At 45.3% G+C, this 19,671-nt stretch overlaps 5 protein-coding genes across 8 annotated transcripts; 2 read left to right on the top strand and 3 right to left on the bottom strand.

The window, feature by feature from the left end:
- Positions 1-1,057: 1,057 nt before the first annotated feature.
- Positions 1,058-3,582, bottom strand: LOC116210585 (alpha-ketoglutarate-dependent dioxygenase alkB homolog 6). Of its 4 annotated transcripts, none has more exons than XM_031544494.1 (8): positions 3,429-3,582; positions 2,781-2,892; positions 2,624-2,684; positions 2,484-2,504; positions 2,056-2,168; positions 1,561-1,792; positions 1,422-1,468; positions 1,058-1,308 (listed from the first exon to the last, which is right to left on the bottom strand). In XM_031544494.1, the coding sequence occupies exons 1-8, from the start codon at positions 3,437-3,439 to the stop codon at positions 1,129-1,131; spliced, it is 777 nt and encodes a 258-aa protein (XP_031400354.1). In that variant the 5' UTR covers positions 3,440-3,582; the 3' UTR covers positions 1,058-1,128. The 4 variants fall into 4 exon arrangements, with proteins under 4 accessions (XP_031400354.1, XP_031400352.1, XP_031400353.1 ...); XM_031544492.1 differs by having other exon boundaries at positions 2,466-2,504; XM_031544493.1 differs by lacking the exon at positions 3,429-3,582 and adding an exon at positions 3,213-3,411 and having other exon boundaries at positions 2,466-2,504.
- Positions 3,583-3,688: 106 nt separating this feature from the next.
- Positions 3,689-6,155, bottom strand: LOC116210584 (L-ascorbate oxidase homolog). Its single transcript, XM_031544491.1, has 3 exons — positions 5,684-6,155; positions 4,459-5,574; positions 3,689-4,365 (listed from the first exon to the last, which is right to left on the bottom strand). Exons 1-3 carry the CDS (start codon positions 5,926-5,928, stop codon positions 4,065-4,067), a joined length of 1,662 nt encoding a protein of 553 aa, XP_031400351.1. The 5' UTR covers positions 5,929-6,155; the 3' UTR covers positions 3,689-4,064.
- Positions 6,156-8,196: 2,041 nt separating this feature from the next.
- LOC116210169 (L-ascorbate oxidase homolog) lies at positions 8,197-10,257 on the top strand. The gene is made up of 3 exons (XM_031543991.1): positions 8,197-8,554; positions 8,651-9,751; positions 9,862-10,257. The coding sequence occupies exons 1-3, from the start codon at positions 8,310-8,312 to the stop codon at positions 10,160-10,162; spliced, it is 1,647 nt and encodes a 548-aa protein (XP_031399851.1). The 5' UTR covers positions 8,197-8,309; the 3' UTR covers positions 10,163-10,257.
- Positions 10,258-10,668: 411 nt separating this feature from the next.
- LOC116210143 (gibberellic acid methyltransferase 2-like) lies at positions 10,669-13,213 on the bottom strand. The gene is made up of 3 exons (XM_031543960.1): positions 12,431-13,213; positions 11,742-12,035; positions 10,669-11,210 (listed from the first exon to the last, which is right to left on the bottom strand). The coding sequence occupies exons 1-3, from the start codon at positions 12,965-12,967 to the stop codon at positions 10,845-10,847; spliced, it is 1,197 nt and encodes a 398-aa protein (XP_031399820.1). The 5' UTR covers positions 12,968-13,213; the 3' UTR covers positions 10,669-10,844.
- A 3,179-nt stretch (positions 13,214-16,392) lies between these two features.
- LOC116212544 (pentatricopeptide repeat-containing protein At5g56310-like) lies at positions 16,393-18,829 on the top strand. The gene has a single exon (XM_031547214.1). It carries the CDS (start codon positions 16,906-16,908, stop codon positions 18,523-18,525), a length of 1,620 nt encoding a protein of 539 aa, XP_031403074.1. The 5' UTR covers positions 16,393-16,905; the 3' UTR covers positions 18,526-18,829.
- The last annotated feature ends 842 nt before the right edge of the window (positions 18,830-19,671 follow it).

Consider the following 19,671-nt stretch of genomic DNA (forward strand, 5'->3'; position numbering starts at 1 on the left):
ACTAAATCAACCAACCAAAACCATCTCAGCTAGCGATATTCTTTCACCTCATAGTCAAAGCTCCAATTAGGACAAAACGGATATATATCAGAGAACTGATCAAGTACTGTTCTAACAAAAACATCCGTAGTTCTCCCCAGCAGAAGCCCGAACCGCGGAATTTCCAGCCGAGCACAGAGCTGGTCGAGACGGAAACAATGAACCAACAACTGATTCAATCCGACAGAAACACTGGAAAGACCATGTTACCTGACGATTGGGGACGGGGGGGGGGGGGGGGGGGGGGGGGGGGGGGCTCCACACCTCGGGGAGATTCGGTCCGAGGAGGGGAAGAGAGAGGGATGAGTATGAGGAATGCGAAGCTCTTCCCTGCTTATGCCAATGCGTCAGCCACCGCCCGCCTCCTCTCATGCTTCTCTTCTTCTTCGTCCTCCTCCTCTCCTCCTTCGAGATAGACGGTACGTTGCACCGCGCGGCGGTTGATATTCTTTCTGGTAGGGGAAATATGATCTTGCACCCCTGAAGTTTCTACTTAGTCGCAATATGGTCCCTCAGATTTAGCATTGAGTCGGACTATGTCGCTTCCAAAAATTGACATTTGTTCCAATACGCACCCCGAATATTTAGGTTTGTCTTTATTTCGCCCTTATTTTTCTGGTAAAAACCTTTTTCATGATACACTGTTTACTCCGCGTTCATACCATGCTGCAATTTAGACATCAGGTCAGTATTTGCACGGCATTGCATGTTCTATAATTTACGAATGAAAATTCACGTGAATGCAATTCGATTGTAGATTTTGGGATCATGGTGCTTAAAGACTAGGTGGACAGCTATTTCACGGGCCGAATGTGTCTTCAGTTTAGTTCGCCATTCATTACTATCCGAAAACAACAATCCTAGTTGCTTCCGGAAAACAATCTAAACCAAAGCCTTCCAGCTTTCCCTCTACACGAGATTGGTTGCTTATGCTACAAGTTAAAACTCATTTGGCGATTCCTCACACTTCAAAACCTCAATTGCAGCAACCATGCTTATCCCTCGATAACGATCCTTCTTAAGCAAAAGAAAAGTCTAACAGCCTTCACTAAATGATGTTATAAGGCGTAAATTCGATGTATTTGTCATTCAAAACTTAAAAAGCTTCTTGTGAACTTTTAGCACTACCCGACACGTCAATGAAATTCGAGTCTTAGTTCTCTGGATACATTTGACATCACCACTACTCATTACTTCGAGAGGAGCAGCCTTCTCCAAGCCTGAGTCGGGTCCATGACCAAGAAGAGCTTCTCTCTCATTCACAACCTCCTGAATAAACAGAGTTATTCAAAGGAATTAGCATGGTGAAGGTTAAAAATTATCAGTTTCAAAGACACCGACTTAATAGTAAAAAATGACAACAATGACAATTGTCGGATTACCTCATTGATTTCGTGGACAGCATCGTCTTTTATTCCATGCAAATACTCTGCAAAGCAAAGCACATGAGTTACAGATTTGTCTTGTTTGAAGCCTTCATATCCCAGGAAAAGGCCACTATACTGTGATACATGAACTCACCAGAGTAAGCCTCGTCCTTGAAGATCAGCAAACCCCGAGGCATCAATGCGACAGAAAAAGGATGATGGTTGTCCGTCCACATACCGACATCTTGGTTAGCATCTTCAGAACTAATTGTTGGCTTACTTGAGCATGATCTCAGACTTGAGTGCGGAGTGAAGTCCATTACGACAGGTGATCCAAGAGAAAGAATGGCAACTACGGGAAAATAAGCAGGGCCATCTTGGTGTGGCTGCATTATTGGATGAGGAACGAAGAGATAGTCAACAGACATGCAACGCTATTCAGATAAAAAGGTGAAAACGAAAAAAAAATCCTGGGGTCAAATCCTTAAAAGGGTGCCCACCACCCGTGTAATTCTTAATCAGTGGAAAAAATTGAGTACTTACAAAAAAAAATAAAAAAAAAGAGGTAATCGAAACAATTGAGTAAGTACTAGGGTAAGAAAATGGAGAAAACGTAAAATACTAAAATGAAGTTAGACTCAGTACGGACCATTATGCCTTGCCCGGGAAGGTACTCGTTTATGAGGACATGGTTGATTGCTGAAGGAAATAACCCCGACTCTTCAGAGATTCTCTGGGTAATCTTGGTTAACCAAGAAGGCACTGTCAGATACAGACAGGGAGATGGCTTCACTTTAGGACTTCCATAAGAACATTACTACAAGTTGTATGCATCAATATTGTCCACTATCAAGATCGAACAGAAAACAGTCATATTGATGCTGACCTAACGAGTTCAAAATATGCAACAGCCTGGCAAAACATGTGCATCTCATCAAAGCAGGATGAACCATTTTTCTCTTATACATGTTGGATATACAGTAAACAACGAATAATTTAAACTCCGTGTTGACAAAATAAAAATAAAAATGAAAGTATCAAACATCATCTGCAGCTTACGATCTTGGGGAAGAAGACCTTTTTCATGGACAATTCCACCTGTCAATGACCATCACGGAATTAGTTGCATCAGCATAGAACTTTATGGCCCATCTTGACATTGCATTAATACGTTATCCATGATTATCAGAAAAAAATTACGATATTTGTTAACATACCCCAATTCTGTAACCTCCTATTCTTCAAAGATTTCCACTTTGACTGAGGAGCTTTGTACACCTTTAAACAATGAGATAAGCATAAATTATCATTTACTGGATGACAATGCATAGAGATGAAATATAAGAGACGCGTAACAAAGACACTGCTTCATACATTTTCCAACAGCTGGGTTTCTTCAGTCTCCGTGATGAAGTCCGGAATGTACATCACAGTCGGCAAAGACCCGACAACGAAGTTCCTCGGCTTATCTTCTACCTCCATTGGACTGTCAAATATAAACCCCACATTGATCATTCACACATAAAGCTTCAACAAGAAAGTCCTCGATGAATCACCATCCTCTTATCCCTCAATTTCATGCTACCTTTGATCCATATTAATGAAAGTTCACAGAACGAGTAGCAAAACGGACAGAATCTCATCCCGTAAATAGAATAATCATGTTCCTGGCAAGCCCATCTAAATTTTCACAGAACTACTACCCAAATTTTTCACGGATAAAATCTCCTTACTTGCATTGTCACTACCCACAATTGCAATCTTCGATTTTCAAATTTACCATAACATATCTCCATCATAACATACCGAACATCTGAAAAATCGGAATACTTCTTCCCTTAGTCCAACCCACAAAAGCAATAATACCCAAAACCAAACCATGAGCTTCTCCTCCGATTCCAATCAGAAGCATCATCAAGATTCGCTCGAGAGCTTCAAGTAGCCCAAATCACCATACAGAAGTGAAAATTAGGAGGAAAAATCGAAACTTGAGATCAAAATTAGGATCATGAGCAAACTCACAGGATCGACATATCACACTCCAGAAGAAGCTGAAGCTGACGACGATAATCAGATCGGCGAACGAGTGAAGCTATGCCGATTCTGTATGCCGATGAACATGGGCCGGAAGTCCATCATGGGCCCCATGTTTCGGCCCATTGCATACAACTGAGCCCGAGATCGGTGATTACAAGTCAGCAATGGACATAATGAATTGGTCGGTAATGTCACTGATCCATAAAATACTTTCTCGTATATAACAAATATAAATGCGGTCGAAATTTCAACAGAAAAAGTTAGAAGTGTATAGTGATTTAGTACAAAAATGCACAATTGTAACAACACTTTTCGGAAGGGTTCGGGTTTGACGCCTTCCCGACTATGCACGTCTTTTTCCTCTACCATTGGCAACCTCTCCTTTGCTAAAAATTCACACACCCAAGTGTGCCTCAAAATTGTTTCCCTTGCCCTCATTTCATTTTACCAATTACAAAAAAAGAAAAGGAAAAACATAGCTCCTTTTCTTCTTCTTTTTTTCCCCAGTTTTTTTTTGGGTTTTTGTATTCCCATCTTTCCCTCTCTTTTTCTACTTTCATCCTCCCTTTAATATCACAAGAGGCAAGAATAATGTATGTTTAGTCCTATAACTAATTTAACTTATATGGTGTACGGCGCAGGCTTGGGCATGTCCTTAACAATGCCGCATAGCAGGGCGTTGTCGGGCATGTTGTACTCATCCAGCAAGGACCGTTCCGGGGATACGACGCTGAAGTACATCTGCTGCCCGAGGTAGCGTCTCTCGATCAACTCCGACCTCAGGTTCCACATCCCACAGTTGTCGAAGGTCGTCATGATGGCTGCCCAAGACTTGGGGAAGACCTGGATCGTGTGCCTGCTCACTGCATCGAGGTTGTTATAGTTTTTCCTCTTGTCCGGTGTCCACCTCCCCGGCTCGATCCTGTTCCAAAGATATTCATGGGCGAGCAATTTCAGGACCAGTTTCTTTGAGAGTAATATTTGTTGAGTAAGTTGTTGTATAAAGAGTGCTTACGCTACAGCAAAGAATGAATATCCACCGAGGTGCCACGACTGTAAGCTCTTCTCGTGATTTTCTAGAATGATCTCGATGTAGTTGCGGTGGGTCAGGTTAGCGACATTGGGCTCTGTAGTGATCTTGGCTCCTATGGTTTGCGGTGGAGAATCCGGAATGATGTCGTATTTGAACACCTTATTTGGAACTTCATAATACTCCGCAAGTTTCAATGGCGTGTCCGGCTCAGTGTGGGAAACGCCGTTGATAGCGTACCTAAGCTTGCCATTGACCTTGCCGGCTGAGTTGATCAGCTTAATGGTACGGGTAATGTTGATCTGACCATAATGGTATGAGCCCTGAGGGTTGGGCCTTGCAGCACTTGCTGTGAGGTTCCAGCGGAATGTCCGGAACTGATTGAGCGACCAGGCCCACCCGACCGGAGCCTCTGGGATATCAGGCGATGCGGGGCCCTTGCCGTTGGTGTAGCTGATGACAGCGGTGGTGGTGAGCATGGTCTTGGTGAACCTGGTCGAGGCCACCACGTAATAGTCTTTGGGTGCCTGATCAGCAGTCACGAGCACCGCATAGCACTGGCCAACGTGCACGTCGAGAGAGTCGTAAATATTCTGGACAGTGTGAGATCCCTCCATCTCCACCAGCTTCATCTTGTGGCCCTGGAACCTGAAATTGAGTGAATTCTTGAGCCCGACGTTGCAGATCCGGTACTTGTAAGTCTTTCCGGGCTTCATGGTGAAGAGCGGCTTGTCCTTGTCCTTGCCCTTGCCCTTGTTGGATTTTCCATTGATGAGGACACCATCCGGCCGGCCCAGTGCACGCCCGCTGTCCAGGAAGCTCCTGAGCTGGGTGTGTGACTTGGAGTACCAGTCACCGATGAGGACGGTGTAGTCATCCTCAGGATCAGGGTAAGGGACCGGAATGAGCAGACGGCTGTTTATCCGGAGGCCTCCGAAGCCACCGGCTGCACGGTGCATGGCAGTGGTTGGGAAGTAGAAGTACGTCCCAATCTGATCCTTGACCTGGAAATGGTACGTGTAGTTCTGTCCGGGAGGAATCGGGCAATTAGTTCCTAGAGTCCCGTCTTGCCAGGAATTCTTCCTCTGCTGCACTCCATGCCTAAACAAGCAATACCAAGAATATGACACTCCTAGGATCCAAAAATGATATGCCGAGCTACTTATGTAATATGAAGAGAAACCACCGAGACTCGATAAGTCATCGTTACCATGTAATCAAGAAAGGCTCGTCTAGATGGTTATAGATGTTCAAGACGATGTTGTTATTGGTCGTGGAGTTGATGTTGGGGCCCGGGAATTGGCCGTTGATGAGGATGCCCTGCTGGGGGACGCCCAACGGGGAGATGGTGCCATACGTCACGTTCCACGTGAAGAAAATATAAGGGTCTTCAGCCTGAACTACAGCATTCCCTGCTGAGAGGCAGAGTAGCAGCGCGATCGCTAACCGTCCCATACCCAGGCTCCGATCTCCAATCTCCGTCTCTCTATCTGTGCTTCTGTCAGATTATCTGTCCGTCCGTCTGTCTATCTCGAGTCGTGAAAAGAGGAGGACAAGAAGGGGGGGTTGGTCGTTTCCAGTTCTTACAACATGTTCGGGTAAAATATGGTCTGGTTGTTCACGAACCCGAAGTGTAACCTCTTATACCATGGAAGCTTGGGAGCACGAACAGATTATCAGCCATTGGAAGCCTCCCGTCAAAGTCTCTGTGCGCGCCCTTTAGTCATGGACTCTTGCCTTGCGCTGCTTCCCCCATCTGTTCCCATTGCATTGCTTTTTTCTAATATTGACCCTTCCCTTGCCTCTCTCTCTCTCTCTCTCTCTCTCTCTCTCTCTCTCTCTCTCTCATCCGAGAAGAAACAATTGTACGACAATCAAAAGAGGGTGCAGCGCAGTGACGCACATCCTCGCCTATTGGTCTAGAGGTCGTAGATTCGATACCTAGTGGGATTATCCGTACCTATTTATTAGTTATTTAGGATTTATCTTTCATTGTACTAGGCCTTAGGCCAATCTTATAACCGAAAGAATTAATTAATGGTTTTATGGCAAAATTCAGGTCAAGCAAAGTCTAATTAATGCAGTAAAACCAAGGCCATGCCATTTTTCTTCAGTTTCCTGAAGTCGAAAAACTGTTTTGTAACCGACGCATCGTGCATGACTTAACTAAGTTTTATGGACCACTTGCATTAAACGATCAAGAAGAGATAACTAAGGGATGTGTAGAGATGCATTATCAGTCTACATCACGAAAATTTTGTTAGGTACCAAATGGATGTATTGTAAAGTTAAGTTAATTAGCTGGTCTATGAATCTGCACGACCTCTCAAAATGTATAACTCCATTAGCGAAAGCTCGATTGATCCTTGAGTTCTCCGTGACTCTGAATAAAATTAAAATGCAGGCATTAGGAGATTACTCGGAACTACTTATCAAGAAAGGTTGCTTGGGCTTAATTTATCCTTGACAGGAGAATCTGTACTTGGAGCTCAAAGGGTGTATTTTTTTCATATCAGGGAAACATACAAGTATTAAATTTTATGGTTAGGAGGTCTACGGGCCCAAAAGGAACATGGAGAGAGTAATTGAATACATGATGTCTTAATATGTGATCATGGTTCTTCTACACTTCAGATGAAACTTTAATTTCATAAATACATTGCTCATCGAAAATTTCATCAAAACATATCTCTGATGGTTCACACAGTAAATCAAGGGCAAAATCCACTTGCCGCACAAGCCATCAATGTTTCTCTATTAACGGCAATCTATGAACCTGACGAATCGGCACGAAATAAACTTCAACTGGCAAATAGCCCTAGACGATTGAGGTTTTCTTTGCAGTGTCCACCGTAACGCAAGCTATTTCAGTGAAGTAACTCCACATTTTTTAGCCTCTACTTAGGCAAAGACCGTGGTTATTATTTATCATACGGACGTACGGACTATAGTTGAATTTATGTCACAACATTTTCGTTCTGTTAAATGACCAGCTGATGAAAACATATAACTCTGTTAGTTAATGAAAGCTCCATGGTCTGAGTTTTCCAAGATTGTATTCTGCGGAGTAAAACCAATTTCAGGCATTAGGAGATTGCTTGAACTACTAATAATCAAGAGAGCTTGCATAAATTCGCTCATGACATGAGGATTTGTGATTAGAAGCTCAAAGGACATTGCATAGTGATCGATCACTCTGTTTTTCCAAGATCTGGTGCAAGGATATGAATGAAATGGAGATGTATATACATTATGAACCTAATGAATAGCCCGAGACCAGCAACATTGGGGTCGAGATTTTGTTCGTATGATCCTCAAGGAAAAACATAGCGGAAGCTATATTAGAGTTAATATTCTAAGGAATTCTGCATTTTGTAAAAAGTCTTACTAAGGCAAAGAGTTCACTGGTTGCAAATCATGGATTATCAGTTCCATATGCAATCTTCAGAATGTGTGAGTTGGGTCCGGAGGCCAAGTGATCATACACGCGTACGTTCGAGAAATCGAGAGAGAGAGAGAGAGAGAGAGAGAGAGAGAGAGAGAGAGGCTAAATTGGGGAAGGAGACTGGAACAAATGAAAGACCACAATTTAAGGGTCATGAGAGAAACATGGGGGAAACTGTTGGAGAGACTCTTCCGGGAGGTTTCAATGGCTGAGATTTTGTCAATGTCATACGGAAACATCGTATAAAAAGGGGACCAAGGCGAACCAGAGGAGATGGTAGAAGAAGAAACATTCCTCTTCTTCCACACAAAAAAAATAAACATCATTTATATCCTTGGGAGGAAAACGAAAAAAAGTGTAAGAGGGGTGTAGGGAATTTGGGCTGTGAGGGATGGATAGGCTGACGTTCGTGTCGCTCCTATGCCTCGTGGCCGCCACCACGGTCGCCCGGGCCGAGGACCCTTACCTCTTCTTCACATGGAACGTCACCTACGGCACCATCTCTCCTTTAGGAGTCCCGCAGCAGGGCATTCTCATTAACGGCCAGTTCCCCGGCCCCAACATCAACTCCACCTCCAATAATAACATCGTCATCAATGTCTTTAACTTCCTTGACGAGCCCTTCCTCTTCACCTGGTATGCTGCCGGTTGCAGATAGTCCGGTTTCTTATTTGTCAATGATGTTCAGTTTTTTTTTCTTTTTTTTAATCATGACGATATTTTGGTTGGCAGGAACGGCATCCAGCACAGGAAGAACTCGTGGCAAGATGGTGTGCTCGGAACCAACTGCCCGATCCCTCCCGGGAAGAACTTCACGTATCACTTCCAGGTCAAGGATCAGATCGGCAGCTACTTCTACTACCCCACCACCGCCGTGCACCGTGCGGCTGGTGGATTTGGTGGCCTCCGTGTGAACAGCCGTCTGCTGATCCCTGTCCCTTATGCTGATCCCGAGGATGATTACACCATCCTCATTGGCGACTGGTACACCAAGTCCCACAAGCAGCTCAAGGCCTTGTTGGATGGCGGCCGGACCCTCGCCAGGCCTGATGGTGTCCTCATCAATGGGAAATCTGGAAAGGGCAACAAGGACGAGCCCCTCTTCACCATGAAGCCGGGCAAGACCTACAAGTACAGGATCTGCAACGTCGGCCTTAAGAACTCCCTCAACTTCAGGTTCCAGGACCACCCGATGAAGTTGGTGGAGATGGAAGGTTCTCACGTTGTCCAGAACGACTACGACTCCCTTGACGTCCACGTCGGCCAGTGCTACTCTGTCCTCGTGACCGCTGACAAGGAGCCCAAGGACTACTATGCTGTGGCTTCCACCAGGTTCACCAAGCAGGTGATCACCGCCACCGGCATCATCCGCTACACCAACGGAAAGGGACCTGCCTCCCCCGAGCTCCCCCCAGCACCAGAGGGCTGGGCCTGGTCTCTCAATCAGTTCCGCTCCTTCCGCTGGAACCTGACCGCTAGTGCGGCCAGGCCCAACCCCCAGGGTTCTTACCACTACGGCCAGATCAACATCACCCGCACCATCAAGCTCGTCAACTCAGCCACCAAGCTGAATGGCAAGCTCAGGTATGCCATCAACGGGGTCTCGCACCTGAATTCCGAGACCCCACTCAAGCTTGCCGAGTACTTTGGCGCCGCTGACAAGGTCTTCAAGTACAACGTCATCTCCGACGACCCGAAGGAGGTCAACTTGGTAACTGTGGAGTCCAACGTGCTGAACGTCACCTTCCGCACCTTCGTCGAGATCATCTTGGAGAACCATGAGAAGAGCATCCAGTCGTGGCACCTTGATGGATATTCTTTCTTCGCCGTCGCGTAAGTATCACTTCCCGGCACACTCTCTCATTTCTTAGTGACACAACCACTATGATTTATCTCATCGCACGGTGTCCGTGTCTAACTTGACAACATTAATTCTCGAACAGGGTTGAGCCAGGGAGGTGGACCCCGGAGAAGAGGGCAACCTACAACCTCCTTGACGCTGTCAGCAGGCACACGATCCAGGTCTTCCCCAAGTCGTGGGCCGCCATCCTATTGACATTCGACAATGCTGGGATGTGGAACTTGAGGTCCGAGCTGCCCGAGAGGAGGTACCTGGGCCAGGAGCTCTACATCAGCGTTATCTCACCAGAACGCTCTCTCAGGGATGAGTACAACATGCCCGACAATACCCAGCTCTGCGGGGCTGTCCTCAACTTGCCCAAGCCCGCCCCTTACACTATCTAAGTTTTTCACAACCTATACATTTGACAATATCATAGAACGAATGTATTACAAGGTTATTGTCAATGAATCAACTCCTTGATCTTTCTATTCCATCAGTTTTGCTGCCAATGTCCTCTTTCTATTTATTTCTGTTTTCCATCTTTTACAATTTGATTATTCCGCTCAAGATGCATAAATAAGCTGGGCAAAGCTCAGAACATTCTTAAGATCAGAACTTACAGTATGTTTATTTGTTCTGGAGCAAGCTCCCGAATTTAGAATAATGATGTAAAACACCCAAATTCTGTTAAGTCCTGCATATGATTTCCTGTCTGTTGTCGAAGAAGTTTTGTCATGTGAAGAGGTGGCAGTTCTCACTTATTAATAAAGTTAATTTTGGCAATGCTTGCTCCTTTTTTTTTTTTTCCTACTTTACTATCCGTTTACAAGTCCTTAGGACAGAATCTATTGTCAACATAATCATTACCACGACAAATGACTTTCCAGGTTATCCAAAATCGGTTGTGTAAATTTAGAATGTGAAAATTCAATATAGTCATTAAGGCCACAGTACATTTAGAATGTGAAAAATCGATTATGTCTACCTTTAATTTGTTTCCCACTTTCCACGAAAAAAAGTACATTCAACAATTCATCTCTATGATATTTTCTTTTTCTGTTACTTCATTTGGATCGGACGGTATCACTTTCTGATGGCACAGACGATGATGACACCATAGAAACAGGTTTTCCGGAGGAGGGAAACATCAGAGGACACCCTTCTCTCGAACCGCTGGAAGAGCTCTTCGGAGAGGTGTGGGCCGATGTGGGCCTCGACGATGGGGCCGAGGGTGGCCCGGACCAGGTTGGCCTTCGCCCTACCATGGGAAACCGGATCTGTGATCAACTCCTCCCGTTTCTTCTGATCTGAATGCTCCCTGATCCTCTTGTACTCCATCTTCTGAATCTCAAACCCACCACACTTCAGCATTGCCCTTTCAACTTCCTCCATGCTCCTCATGTATGCCGGGATGTTAAACCCGTCTCTTGTCTCTTCATCTATCAGACCCTTTAGGACAATGAAAAAATGTCGATACCAAAATCAGAATATGAACATATTGCACGTCCTTTAAGGCAACACAGATCGACTAATATTACTATTGTTAATGCCCAAGGAATAACTGTGAGTTCCAGAGTCACGGAATGTCCCATATCGGCGCGTTTTATGGAACATTTTTCCTTTTAAGCAACAAAAATGTTTGTGCTAGCCAGAAAACAAGTGATCTAGAACAGTTTAATGAGCAGATATGAAATGTTTGGACACATTAATCACTCTCTGCATGGAGTGGACAGATGAACAGTCGCAAGATGGCTCTTATGGTACCGTACTAGCACAACTGACGATTTGGAATCGCAGATGGATGGACAGTAGGAAAAACCAGTTTAGGATATTCTGGAAGTTTTAATATATGAATTCATTCGAGACGAGAAGAACTAGAAGCTAGGAAATGATGTCATGCAAGGTTGTGCACTAAACGTTATCGTATATATTAGTACGACTAGACATGAACAATAGGAAACCGTTATTCAGTAGAGTGACCTCATTCAATAGATCTTGCCAAGCTTGGTCCATGGAGGTGGCGAAAGGGTGCTTTGCCCGAGATTCGGCATCCCCGAGCTGGTTCCCTGGCTCCTGTGAGTTGGGCCTCCCTCCCATCAGCATGAACAGTATCCCTCCCTCCGCAATCTCCTCCTTCCTGCACTTCAAGAAGTTGTCCAGGTCCTCCTCAGACTGCCTCGAATAGGCCTCCACGACCTCCTCTTTCGCCCCATCGATCCACGCCCTCCCTTTGTTCCAAGTCCGTGAGCCCTTGTCTAGCACCTCTCCCGGTATCTGCCTCGAAACAAGACTTCACACATGAGGAACAGTGCGGAATCGGGAAGTTCATTACCATTTCGAATTTCTCATGCACAACAATGTCAGCAACAACAGGACTGGCTATGGTGATTGGTGGTCGAGTTGACTGAAGGTATTTTCCCAGAAATACACCAAAGTTGCAGACTTTCTTCGCATAACGAAAAAATTCAATTTTCGCAGTAGTTCTAGAGGAAACAAGTCGAGTTCTTTTGTGAAGTACTCAATAAGGATAAAGAAGATAAATTCATTCGGAACTTCTCATCGTGTTAAGGAGTGGGGGATTTTGTATTGTGTACTTGTAATGGCTTAAGACGGTACAAAATTTCAATGGAATAGTGCATGCAAATGAAACAGAAGTTCTTATTTATCACCTGAGAGAGCCAGTGCAAGGCACTCAAGCTAACAGCCACATGGAGCTTCCCTCCGGGAAAGAGCCGCCGATAGAATGTCCCCGGAACACCTGCAACGAAGTACCTTCTCGGCTTTTTCTCATTGGAATCCATGCCGGACAAGGACCTGAACAGGGAGTTGAAATCGTTCGATGGGAGATCAGAGAAGAATGCCTCAAATTCGGGCTCGAACCCTAGCTCCCCGATGTACCTCTCCCTCAGGCTCTCCACCACCATTCCAACAGTGGCCAAGGTGTTATACCCGGTCGCACAGCCCAAGTCCACCACTCTTATTGAACATGAATGACTACCTTCATCTTCTCTTGCAAAAAGCCTCATGGATCGAATGGCTGCTAGGAGAATGGGCTTGCAAAGGGTGATGGCAGAGGCGGGAGCCTCCGAGTTCTTCGCATAGCTCCCATCGTGGTTCCCCCCTTGCATACAGAGGAATCGATGGAGTCCCCCGGTCCACTTATCAGACTCAGCACAACTCTCACCGGAAGAAGACCGTGCCATCATCTCTGACAAGTCCTGATTCCTGAACGTTCGAGAGCTTACCAGTCATGTGCTATCACCGAAACGCTATCCCAAGGTAAATATATACGAGGAAAGGAATTGATGACATGGTGCTGGACCCCCCCTGGATGCATATATATGGCAGCTGACAGAAGAGAGTTGTCAATGATTAGTGACAAATGAGTTGCACAGGAGAAACTAATCATTCATGGCCAGCACTCAGAAATACATCTGACCAATCTAATCTTCTTCTTCTCCGTCGTTTAAGCTTTCGGTATCGACCAAGAGATTTGTATGAGTGAGCTGAGCTGCTTTTTTTTTTTTTTTTTTTCAGTTACAAGGGAGACCCATGGGCTTAGTGTATTGAAAAAAAATCCTAAATATCTAATAAAGGGACACGAGTAGTCCCACTAAATATCAAAACCTTTTGATCACCAAGCGATAGGTGCACCACTGTGCTATTTCCTCTCTTGAAGCTGAGCTGCCTTTTTCATCACTTTGGCGGTGCAAGAGAGCTCAGAGGCTTCTCTCTCTGACATATATAGTGCAGAGAAAGAAGGTTTCTCTGGTCATCCTTTGTTTCCATTTATGGCCATTTCTACTGTCAACTTGCATCCCCTTTTCACTACTCACAGTAATTAACAGCAAAAAAAGCGACAGTTGCCGAAGTGCGCTCCATGTGAATTTTGGCACCGAGTGTATATAAGTTTTAGTCTATTGAACGTAGACATCTCGTGATTCCATCAGAAAAGAAAAAAAAAAGGTGATAAATACATGCTTGTAAATAAAAATAACAATGAGATATTACCCTTCTTCTTTTTTTTCCTGTTCCGCATCTAGTATAATTTTCCCAAATACTGGCTACTGAAAATGATGGAATGTAAAGCAAGCTCCTCTCTCTTCTCTCTCCCCCGTGATTATGATTTTCTACAAGAACCCATGTCAGAAAAACAACCACATCACGGGATCCAGACGGAGTCGGCACAGCACCATCGTTGTCAGGTAGATACAGAAGATCTTATATGGTGATTTTATTTTATTCCTCTTGGCCTGCCCGTTGAACCGGTTCTTCTATTTGAAAGTTGAATTGAGCGCCGAGGACAATTATAGTACACAAACAGAGTGGAATTCTTGGCCTAAAAGCTGGGCAACAGTATGGCTTTTGTAATTGGTATAAGCATGGATTGAAACGTGAGGAGGAAAGAAGCAGTCCTGAATATCCATCACTTTTGAAAGTAAAAGTGTTGTCACATTCCATATGGATGTAGGTCCGAATGGCGCGCGCAAGCATCACTCACAGAACTGTGGGCTCGCCTTCCTGAATTTATGCTCTCCGTTTCCACTATTGGATCGGAGAAGCACTCAGGTCATGGTTTTGATCGATTCCGGCCACGTTATTTCTAGAAGTAAAAGAGTAGGGTTAATCGAGCCCCAAAATAGTCAGGGTCATTCTCGGTGGTCATTTACTGAGCATCTTAACTCCGCTTTGTAAATTCCTTATGAAAGTTGAAGAGCGTCCACGTTTAGACCATAGTGGAAAACAGTAGCGAACTATGATTCTGATGAGTTCATAATCACAAATTATTATAGAAAAAAGAAGATTCTTTTTTCCTAGATATATATATATATATATTTTATTTTTTTTTGCTCTGACAAAAACACGGAGTTAAGAAAATCGGACTCAGCGCCGGCCCCTACCTATAATTAGTTCTGCAAATATGCCTCGTCAACTTTTCGATGTGTCATAGAAAATGAAAGGAGAGAGGTGTGGGGGGGCCATGAGAATCCCACTACTGTATCAGCACATCTCCTGTGTAGGGCTAGCTGTTGCTGACCTGTTTGCAGCACTACAGTTTCAGGTAAAGGTAGCTCACCCCTTTTCCCATCGGTCCTCGTGAAAAGCCGAGGCTTTATAGTATCATTGACCCGACTCCGAGCTAATTAATCACCATTACCTGCTCGGAAAACAATGCTCCGGATCACTTGCACTGCACTAGCTAGGTACAAGTGGGTCCCACAATGAGCGGGACGGGGCAGAGATCGGTTCTGTGCGTAGCCATCAGTGTGTCATGGTCCTATATTTCCTACGGTTTCAGGCATCGAGTAAGATTCGACTGAGTGGGGAGAGACAATTCCTAATGAGTGGTTCCTATCACCAGTTGGGCTCACACGCTCAGTGACCCACCCCTCCTTTCCTGCAAACTGTGACTGTTGGAAAAGCTTTGTCATCTCATCTCTTATTAGTCTCAGCCCAAACCTCCATCCGTTTCCATGTTCTGTGCAGTGGGCTCCTCGTCTTTCCGTTTCATCTCATGGAAGGCCTTGAGGCCCCCGCACCATCCTAAAATGATGAACAGAAGCACTGAAAATTACACCGATGTACCTTCTCCTTCAATTTCCGGCACAGACTGGTTCACAAATTCTTGGATCTCAGAACTAAAAACTGTCTCTGCATGTAAAATATTCAGTTAGGCACGTTCAGATCGACATGAGTTCATCCAGCACTTCGCACTGCGATGACGCAGCGTCCAGTGACACCAGCCGAACACTGGTACGCAGAGGATGCGTGTGAGCCAGGTGTTTTGCTGTACTAGAGTGTCCATGAGCTGTTCTCTTACATCTATCATATAGAATCACGTGGTCGAAACGGATCAGATGGGGCCCACCCGACCCAAGCGGGACCAGAAACAACTCGTGCTTTTTCCTGAACGCGCATGTTGAATTCTTGGGTTTGTACAACAACCTCAAAGCAGTAAATCCAAGGAGCCCCTAGCGGAAACACGAAGATCTTGTTATTATGTAAGAATCTGCTGCATGTGAATGAGAATTCATGTTTCAAACACTCCCTGCACAACCTTTGTAGATTTAAAGCCGTAGCAGTCAATTATTTTTGTCTTGGAGAAGAGGGGAGAGAACGATTAGAGAGGACTCACCATTAAGAATCTTGGAATTAGGCATCGAATCTAGACTGCCTAGTACCCACGTGACTGCGAACCGGCTTATTAGATTTTTGTATGATGAACTACTAAAAGCCTGATACTTTCATTTTAAGCTTCACCGTTTTTGGAAATCCACCGTACGACCGGCTGGATCGGACATCTCCTCATTTTAACTTTTTGTCCCAGCAATTGAAGTGGCCTAATACTTCACGGAGCTGAATCAGTACCGGGAGAATGGCAGACAACTTATCGGAACCACCACCACTACTATGCGAAAGTACAACCACAAATTCAAGTAAAGAAATCGTTGGTGGAGCTTGTCGGGGTCGTAGTACAATGAAAAGCTGAGCACAATGAAAATCCTACAAAAATTTACCCTCCAATTATAGCCAATTCACTTCGAAAGTTGTCATGGACAAATAAATGGGCACCCCAAAGGTAAAAATGTAGAAGCAAAAATCGACCTAGCTGCCCACCTGCAGTTTTCTGCTAAGGAGGACGTTCTCATCATCAGCGTTAATATATTAATATCATACGATCCCAGAATCATGACATGGATGCCGAGGGCATGATTACCCGAGAATTGAGACCTTTTTCGGTTTTTTTTTTTTTTTCCTTCTTCGCTGCAACTGCTTGATGATCTTGAGATATTAGCCCTTGAAGGCATTCCCCTGCAGGGACCAAGTCGAGCTGCTTTCGCTTATACCTCCATCATCCTCCTGCACATCACTGCCACTTCATTCCCACCATTTTTTGGGGAAGAATTTACGATTCCCGATAAAGGAACAGTGTTCATTGGCATCAAATTTCAAGCTGGGGTAATTTTACCCTTTAAAATCGGGTCAGGCTGCGAATTGATGAGGAGCAGGCAGAATTCTTGAAATGGCGGCGGTGGCGGCGGCGGCTTTTGTCTTCTTCTAAAAGTCAACGTTCTAAAGAAGAGTCGGTCGACCTCAATCGTTGGATTAAGTCGGTGGGACGGAATCTTCTTCTATTCCCCAGATGCCACTTCCCCTTCTTCCGAGATCATCGCTGCATTTTGCAGCTCGGGAATTGGCGCGATTGCTGAGACGCTGCAGCTCCCTGAAGCAGCTGCTCCAAGTTCACTCCTTTATCCTCACCCGGGGCCTCCTCCTTCAAGAGGACGGCGCTCTTCTCGGCGATCTGATCGGAGCCGCTTCGTCTCTGGGTTTCTCCGATTACGCCTATCTGATCTTCACCCACAAGGCATACCCCAGCACTCGCCTCTCTAACGCCATAATCAACTCCCTCTCCCAGGGGGGTTCCCCTCGCGATGCGGTTCTTGAGTTCGGCAGGATCCGGGCTTCTGGCCTCCAGCCCGACTCGTATTCATTCCCCTTTGTGCTGAGGGCCGCCGCTCGGTTACCGGGAATTGAACCGGGCAGACAAGTCCATTGCCAGGCGATTGGAGCTGGGTTTGATTGCGATGTCCATGTCGCGACAGCTCTGGTCCAGTTCTACTCTGCGAGCGGGCGCATCTCCAATGCTAGGAGAGCATTCGATGAAATGTCTAGCTCCGGATTCCTTCCTCTGTGGAATGCAATGATCGCAGGTCTCGTGAGGGCCGGTGAAGCCAACTCTGCAGCCGAGGTATTCGAGACAATGCCTGCGAGGAATGTAATAACTTGGACTACACTCATCGCCGGTTTCTCTCAGCTCAACAGGCCCAAAGAAGCTGTCGAGATCTTTCACAGAATGCAGCTCGAGGGCCCAAAACCTGATGAGATCACGATGTCGGCTCTTCTCTCAGCATGTGCCGAGCTGGGCGCTCTCGAACTTGGAGAGTGGGCCCGCGGCTATATCGGTAGAAGCCGTCTTAACTGGACCATCCCACTCAATAATGCCCTCATAGACATGTACTCGAAGTCAGGAAAAGTTGACGAGGCAGTTCGGGTTTTCGAAGGCATGAAGAGGAAGAATATAATATCTTGGACCACAATGATCGCAGGCCTCTCCCTTAACGGGATGGGGAAGGAAGCTCTAGATATGTTCAACCGAATGCAACAGGATCAAGTTTTGCCGAACGACATCACTTTCATTGCCGTCCTCTCTGGTTGCTGCCACAGTGGGCTGGTCCAAACAGGATTCCAGGTTTTCGAGATAATGCGCAGCAGATACTCGATGGAGCCCAAGATTGAGCACTATGGGTGTATGATCGATCTGCTTGGGCGGGGAGGCCATCTCCGTGAAGCAGAGGATATGCTTAGGAGCATGCCACACAAGGCAAATGCAGCAATTTGGGGGTCTCTCCTTGCCGCTGCCCGGACTCATGGTGATACAGGACTAGCAGAACGGGCCTTGGAGAGGTTGGCGGAGCTAGAGCCCGAGAACAGCGGTAACTTTGCGCTCCTATCGAACTTGTACGCAGGCCTGGGCAGGTGGAAAGACGCTGGAATGGTAAGGAAGGTGCTGAGGGACATGGGAACGAAGAAGAAGCGTGGGTGGAGTTCAATTGAACTCAATGGGGAGGTTTGCGAGTTCATGGCCGAGGACGGATCGCATGTTCAGTCTGGGATCATATACGAGGTTCTGCTCAAGATTAACGGGCAACTGAAGGTGGTTGGAGATGTGAAAGAGGAGGGAAATGATAAATTTGATTGAAGGGTCGATTGTTGGGCCTCAGAGGCTGCAGGTCCCCAAGATAAGCCCCGGACATGCATAGGTTTGAGATCAACACCGGAAAGAATCTGCCAGCAATCAACAAATACTTGTGTGAGAGGTCGCTTCCGCTAAAAATGCGGTTTCGAGGGGGAGCACTTTCAACATTAGGGTGTATCTGTGATGAATGCCGAAGAGATGTACACCGTACATCCTCATATTCTCTTGTTCATCTTCATATGCCGGCCCGAGCAAATGGAATCTATGTGAATTGGAGCTTTCAACCATATCATTATGCTTTCCTGCATATGAGACCATGTTGTCGATAAAATTTGAGAACATGAAAGGCTGTCGGGCCATGCGAGGCAGACAGTGGGCCAAATATCGAGGTTGGTCCTGCCCACTGAACCTCCCCTTTATATATATATATACTCCAGAAGCTGTGCATAACATGTCCATTGCAGCTAGCCAGAAGATCTGAAGAAGCCGAGAACCTGAAATAATGAAAGAAAACAAGAACAGACATCAATCATACCCACAGGCAGAAGGTGAGTCGACCCCAGAAGTTCATGCACAATATAGAAGAAGGAGACGGTCATTGACAACCGTAAAATGACCAGAGTCATCCTTTTGCATATATAATTTTTCATTAGTTGCTTTAATTACTGCACGTTTGCCCGAATTTTCCTTAGATGATACACGACTATATACAAAATGTCAAATATATATATATATATGTATATATATATATTTGTTGGAAGAAAGAAAGAAACATTCATTAATACTTTTCTCAGAAACTGTAAAATTAACTCGAAAGCTCTTGAGTAAACTACCATCTCTCAGAGGAAGTAACTCACCTTCGATTAATTTATATGGACCGAGGTCCCCCTTTTTTTCAAGTAAAAAAGTCAATAAATTTTGATTGAGCATTCAAAAATATGGCTTTATCGGATTCTTCAAAGCATAATAATATAGCATAGCAAAATAAAGAGAGCTGGAGGGTTTCAAGGATTCAAATCGCGGTCGCGGCTCACGTAACGGTCGCATCGTAGTCATAACGGTATCGGTCAATCGCAGTACTATGTAATGGCGTCGTGGACAGAAATTTTATTAAGCATTCGCAAATGATAAAAAATAGATGTAAAATTA

The sequence above is a fragment of the Punica granatum genome, chromosome 6 (assembly GCF_007655135.1).
Source record: "Punica granatum isolate Tunisia-2019 chromosome 6, ASM765513v2, whole genome shotgun sequence".
In the NCBI taxonomy this organism is placed as follows: Eukaryota; Viridiplantae; Streptophyta; class Magnoliopsida; order Myrtales; family Lythraceae; genus Punica; species Punica granatum.

Excerpts from the sequence above, each read along its gene's own strand:
- LOC116210585 (XM_031544492.1), bottom strand. Across the intron at positions 2,169-2,465 it reads AGGTCTTCTTCCCCAAGATC|TGCCTTCTTGGTTAACCAAG; the intron begins GTAAGCTGCAGA and ends TGTATCTGACAG. Across the intron at positions 1,309-1,421 it reads CTGTCCACGAAATCAATGAG|GAGGTTGTGAATGAGAGAGA; the intron begins GTAATCCGACAA and ends CTGTTTATTCAG.
- LOC116212544 (XM_031547214.1), top strand. The coding sequence starts at position 16,906 with ATGCCACTTCCCCTTCTTCCGAGATCATCGCTGCATTTTGCAGCTCGG.
- LOC116210169 (XM_031543991.1), top strand. The coding sequence starts at position 8,310 with ATGGATAGGCTGACGTTCGTGTCGCTCCTATGCCTCGTGGCCGCCACC. Across the intron at positions 8,555-8,650 it reads GAGCCCTTCCTCTTCACCTG|GAACGGCATCCAGCACAGGA; the intron begins GTATGCTGCCGG and ends TTTGGTTGGCAG. Across the intron at positions 9,752-9,861 it reads TATTCTTTCTTCGCCGTCGC|GGTTGAGCCAGGGAGGTGGA; the intron begins GTAAGTATCACT and ends ATTCTCGAACAG.
- LOC116210584 (XM_031544491.1), bottom strand. The coding sequence starts at position 5,928 with ATGGGACGGTTAGCGATCGCGCTGCTACTCTGCCTCTCAGCAGGGAAT. Across the intron at positions 5,575-5,683 it reads GAGCCTTTCTTGATTACATG|GCATGGAGTGCAGCAGAGGA; the intron begins GTAACGATGACT and ends TTGCTTGTTTAG. Across the intron at positions 4,366-4,458 it reads TATTCATTCTTTGCTGTAGC|GATCGAGCCGGGGAGGTGGA; the intron begins GTAAGCACTCTT and ends TCTTTGGAACAG.
- LOC116210143 (XM_031543960.1), bottom strand. The coding sequence starts at position 12,967 with ATGATGGCACGGTCTTCTTCCGGTGAGAGTTGTGCTGAGTCTGATAAG. Across the intron at positions 12,036-12,430 it reads CCTTGCACTGGCTCTCTCAG|ATACCGGGAGAGGTGCTAGA; the intron begins GTGATAAATAAG and ends GTTTCGAGGCAG. Across the intron at positions 11,211-11,741 it reads GGCAAGATCTATTGAATGAG|GGTCTGATAGATGAAGAGAC; the intron begins GTCACTCTACTG and ends ATTGTCCTAAAG.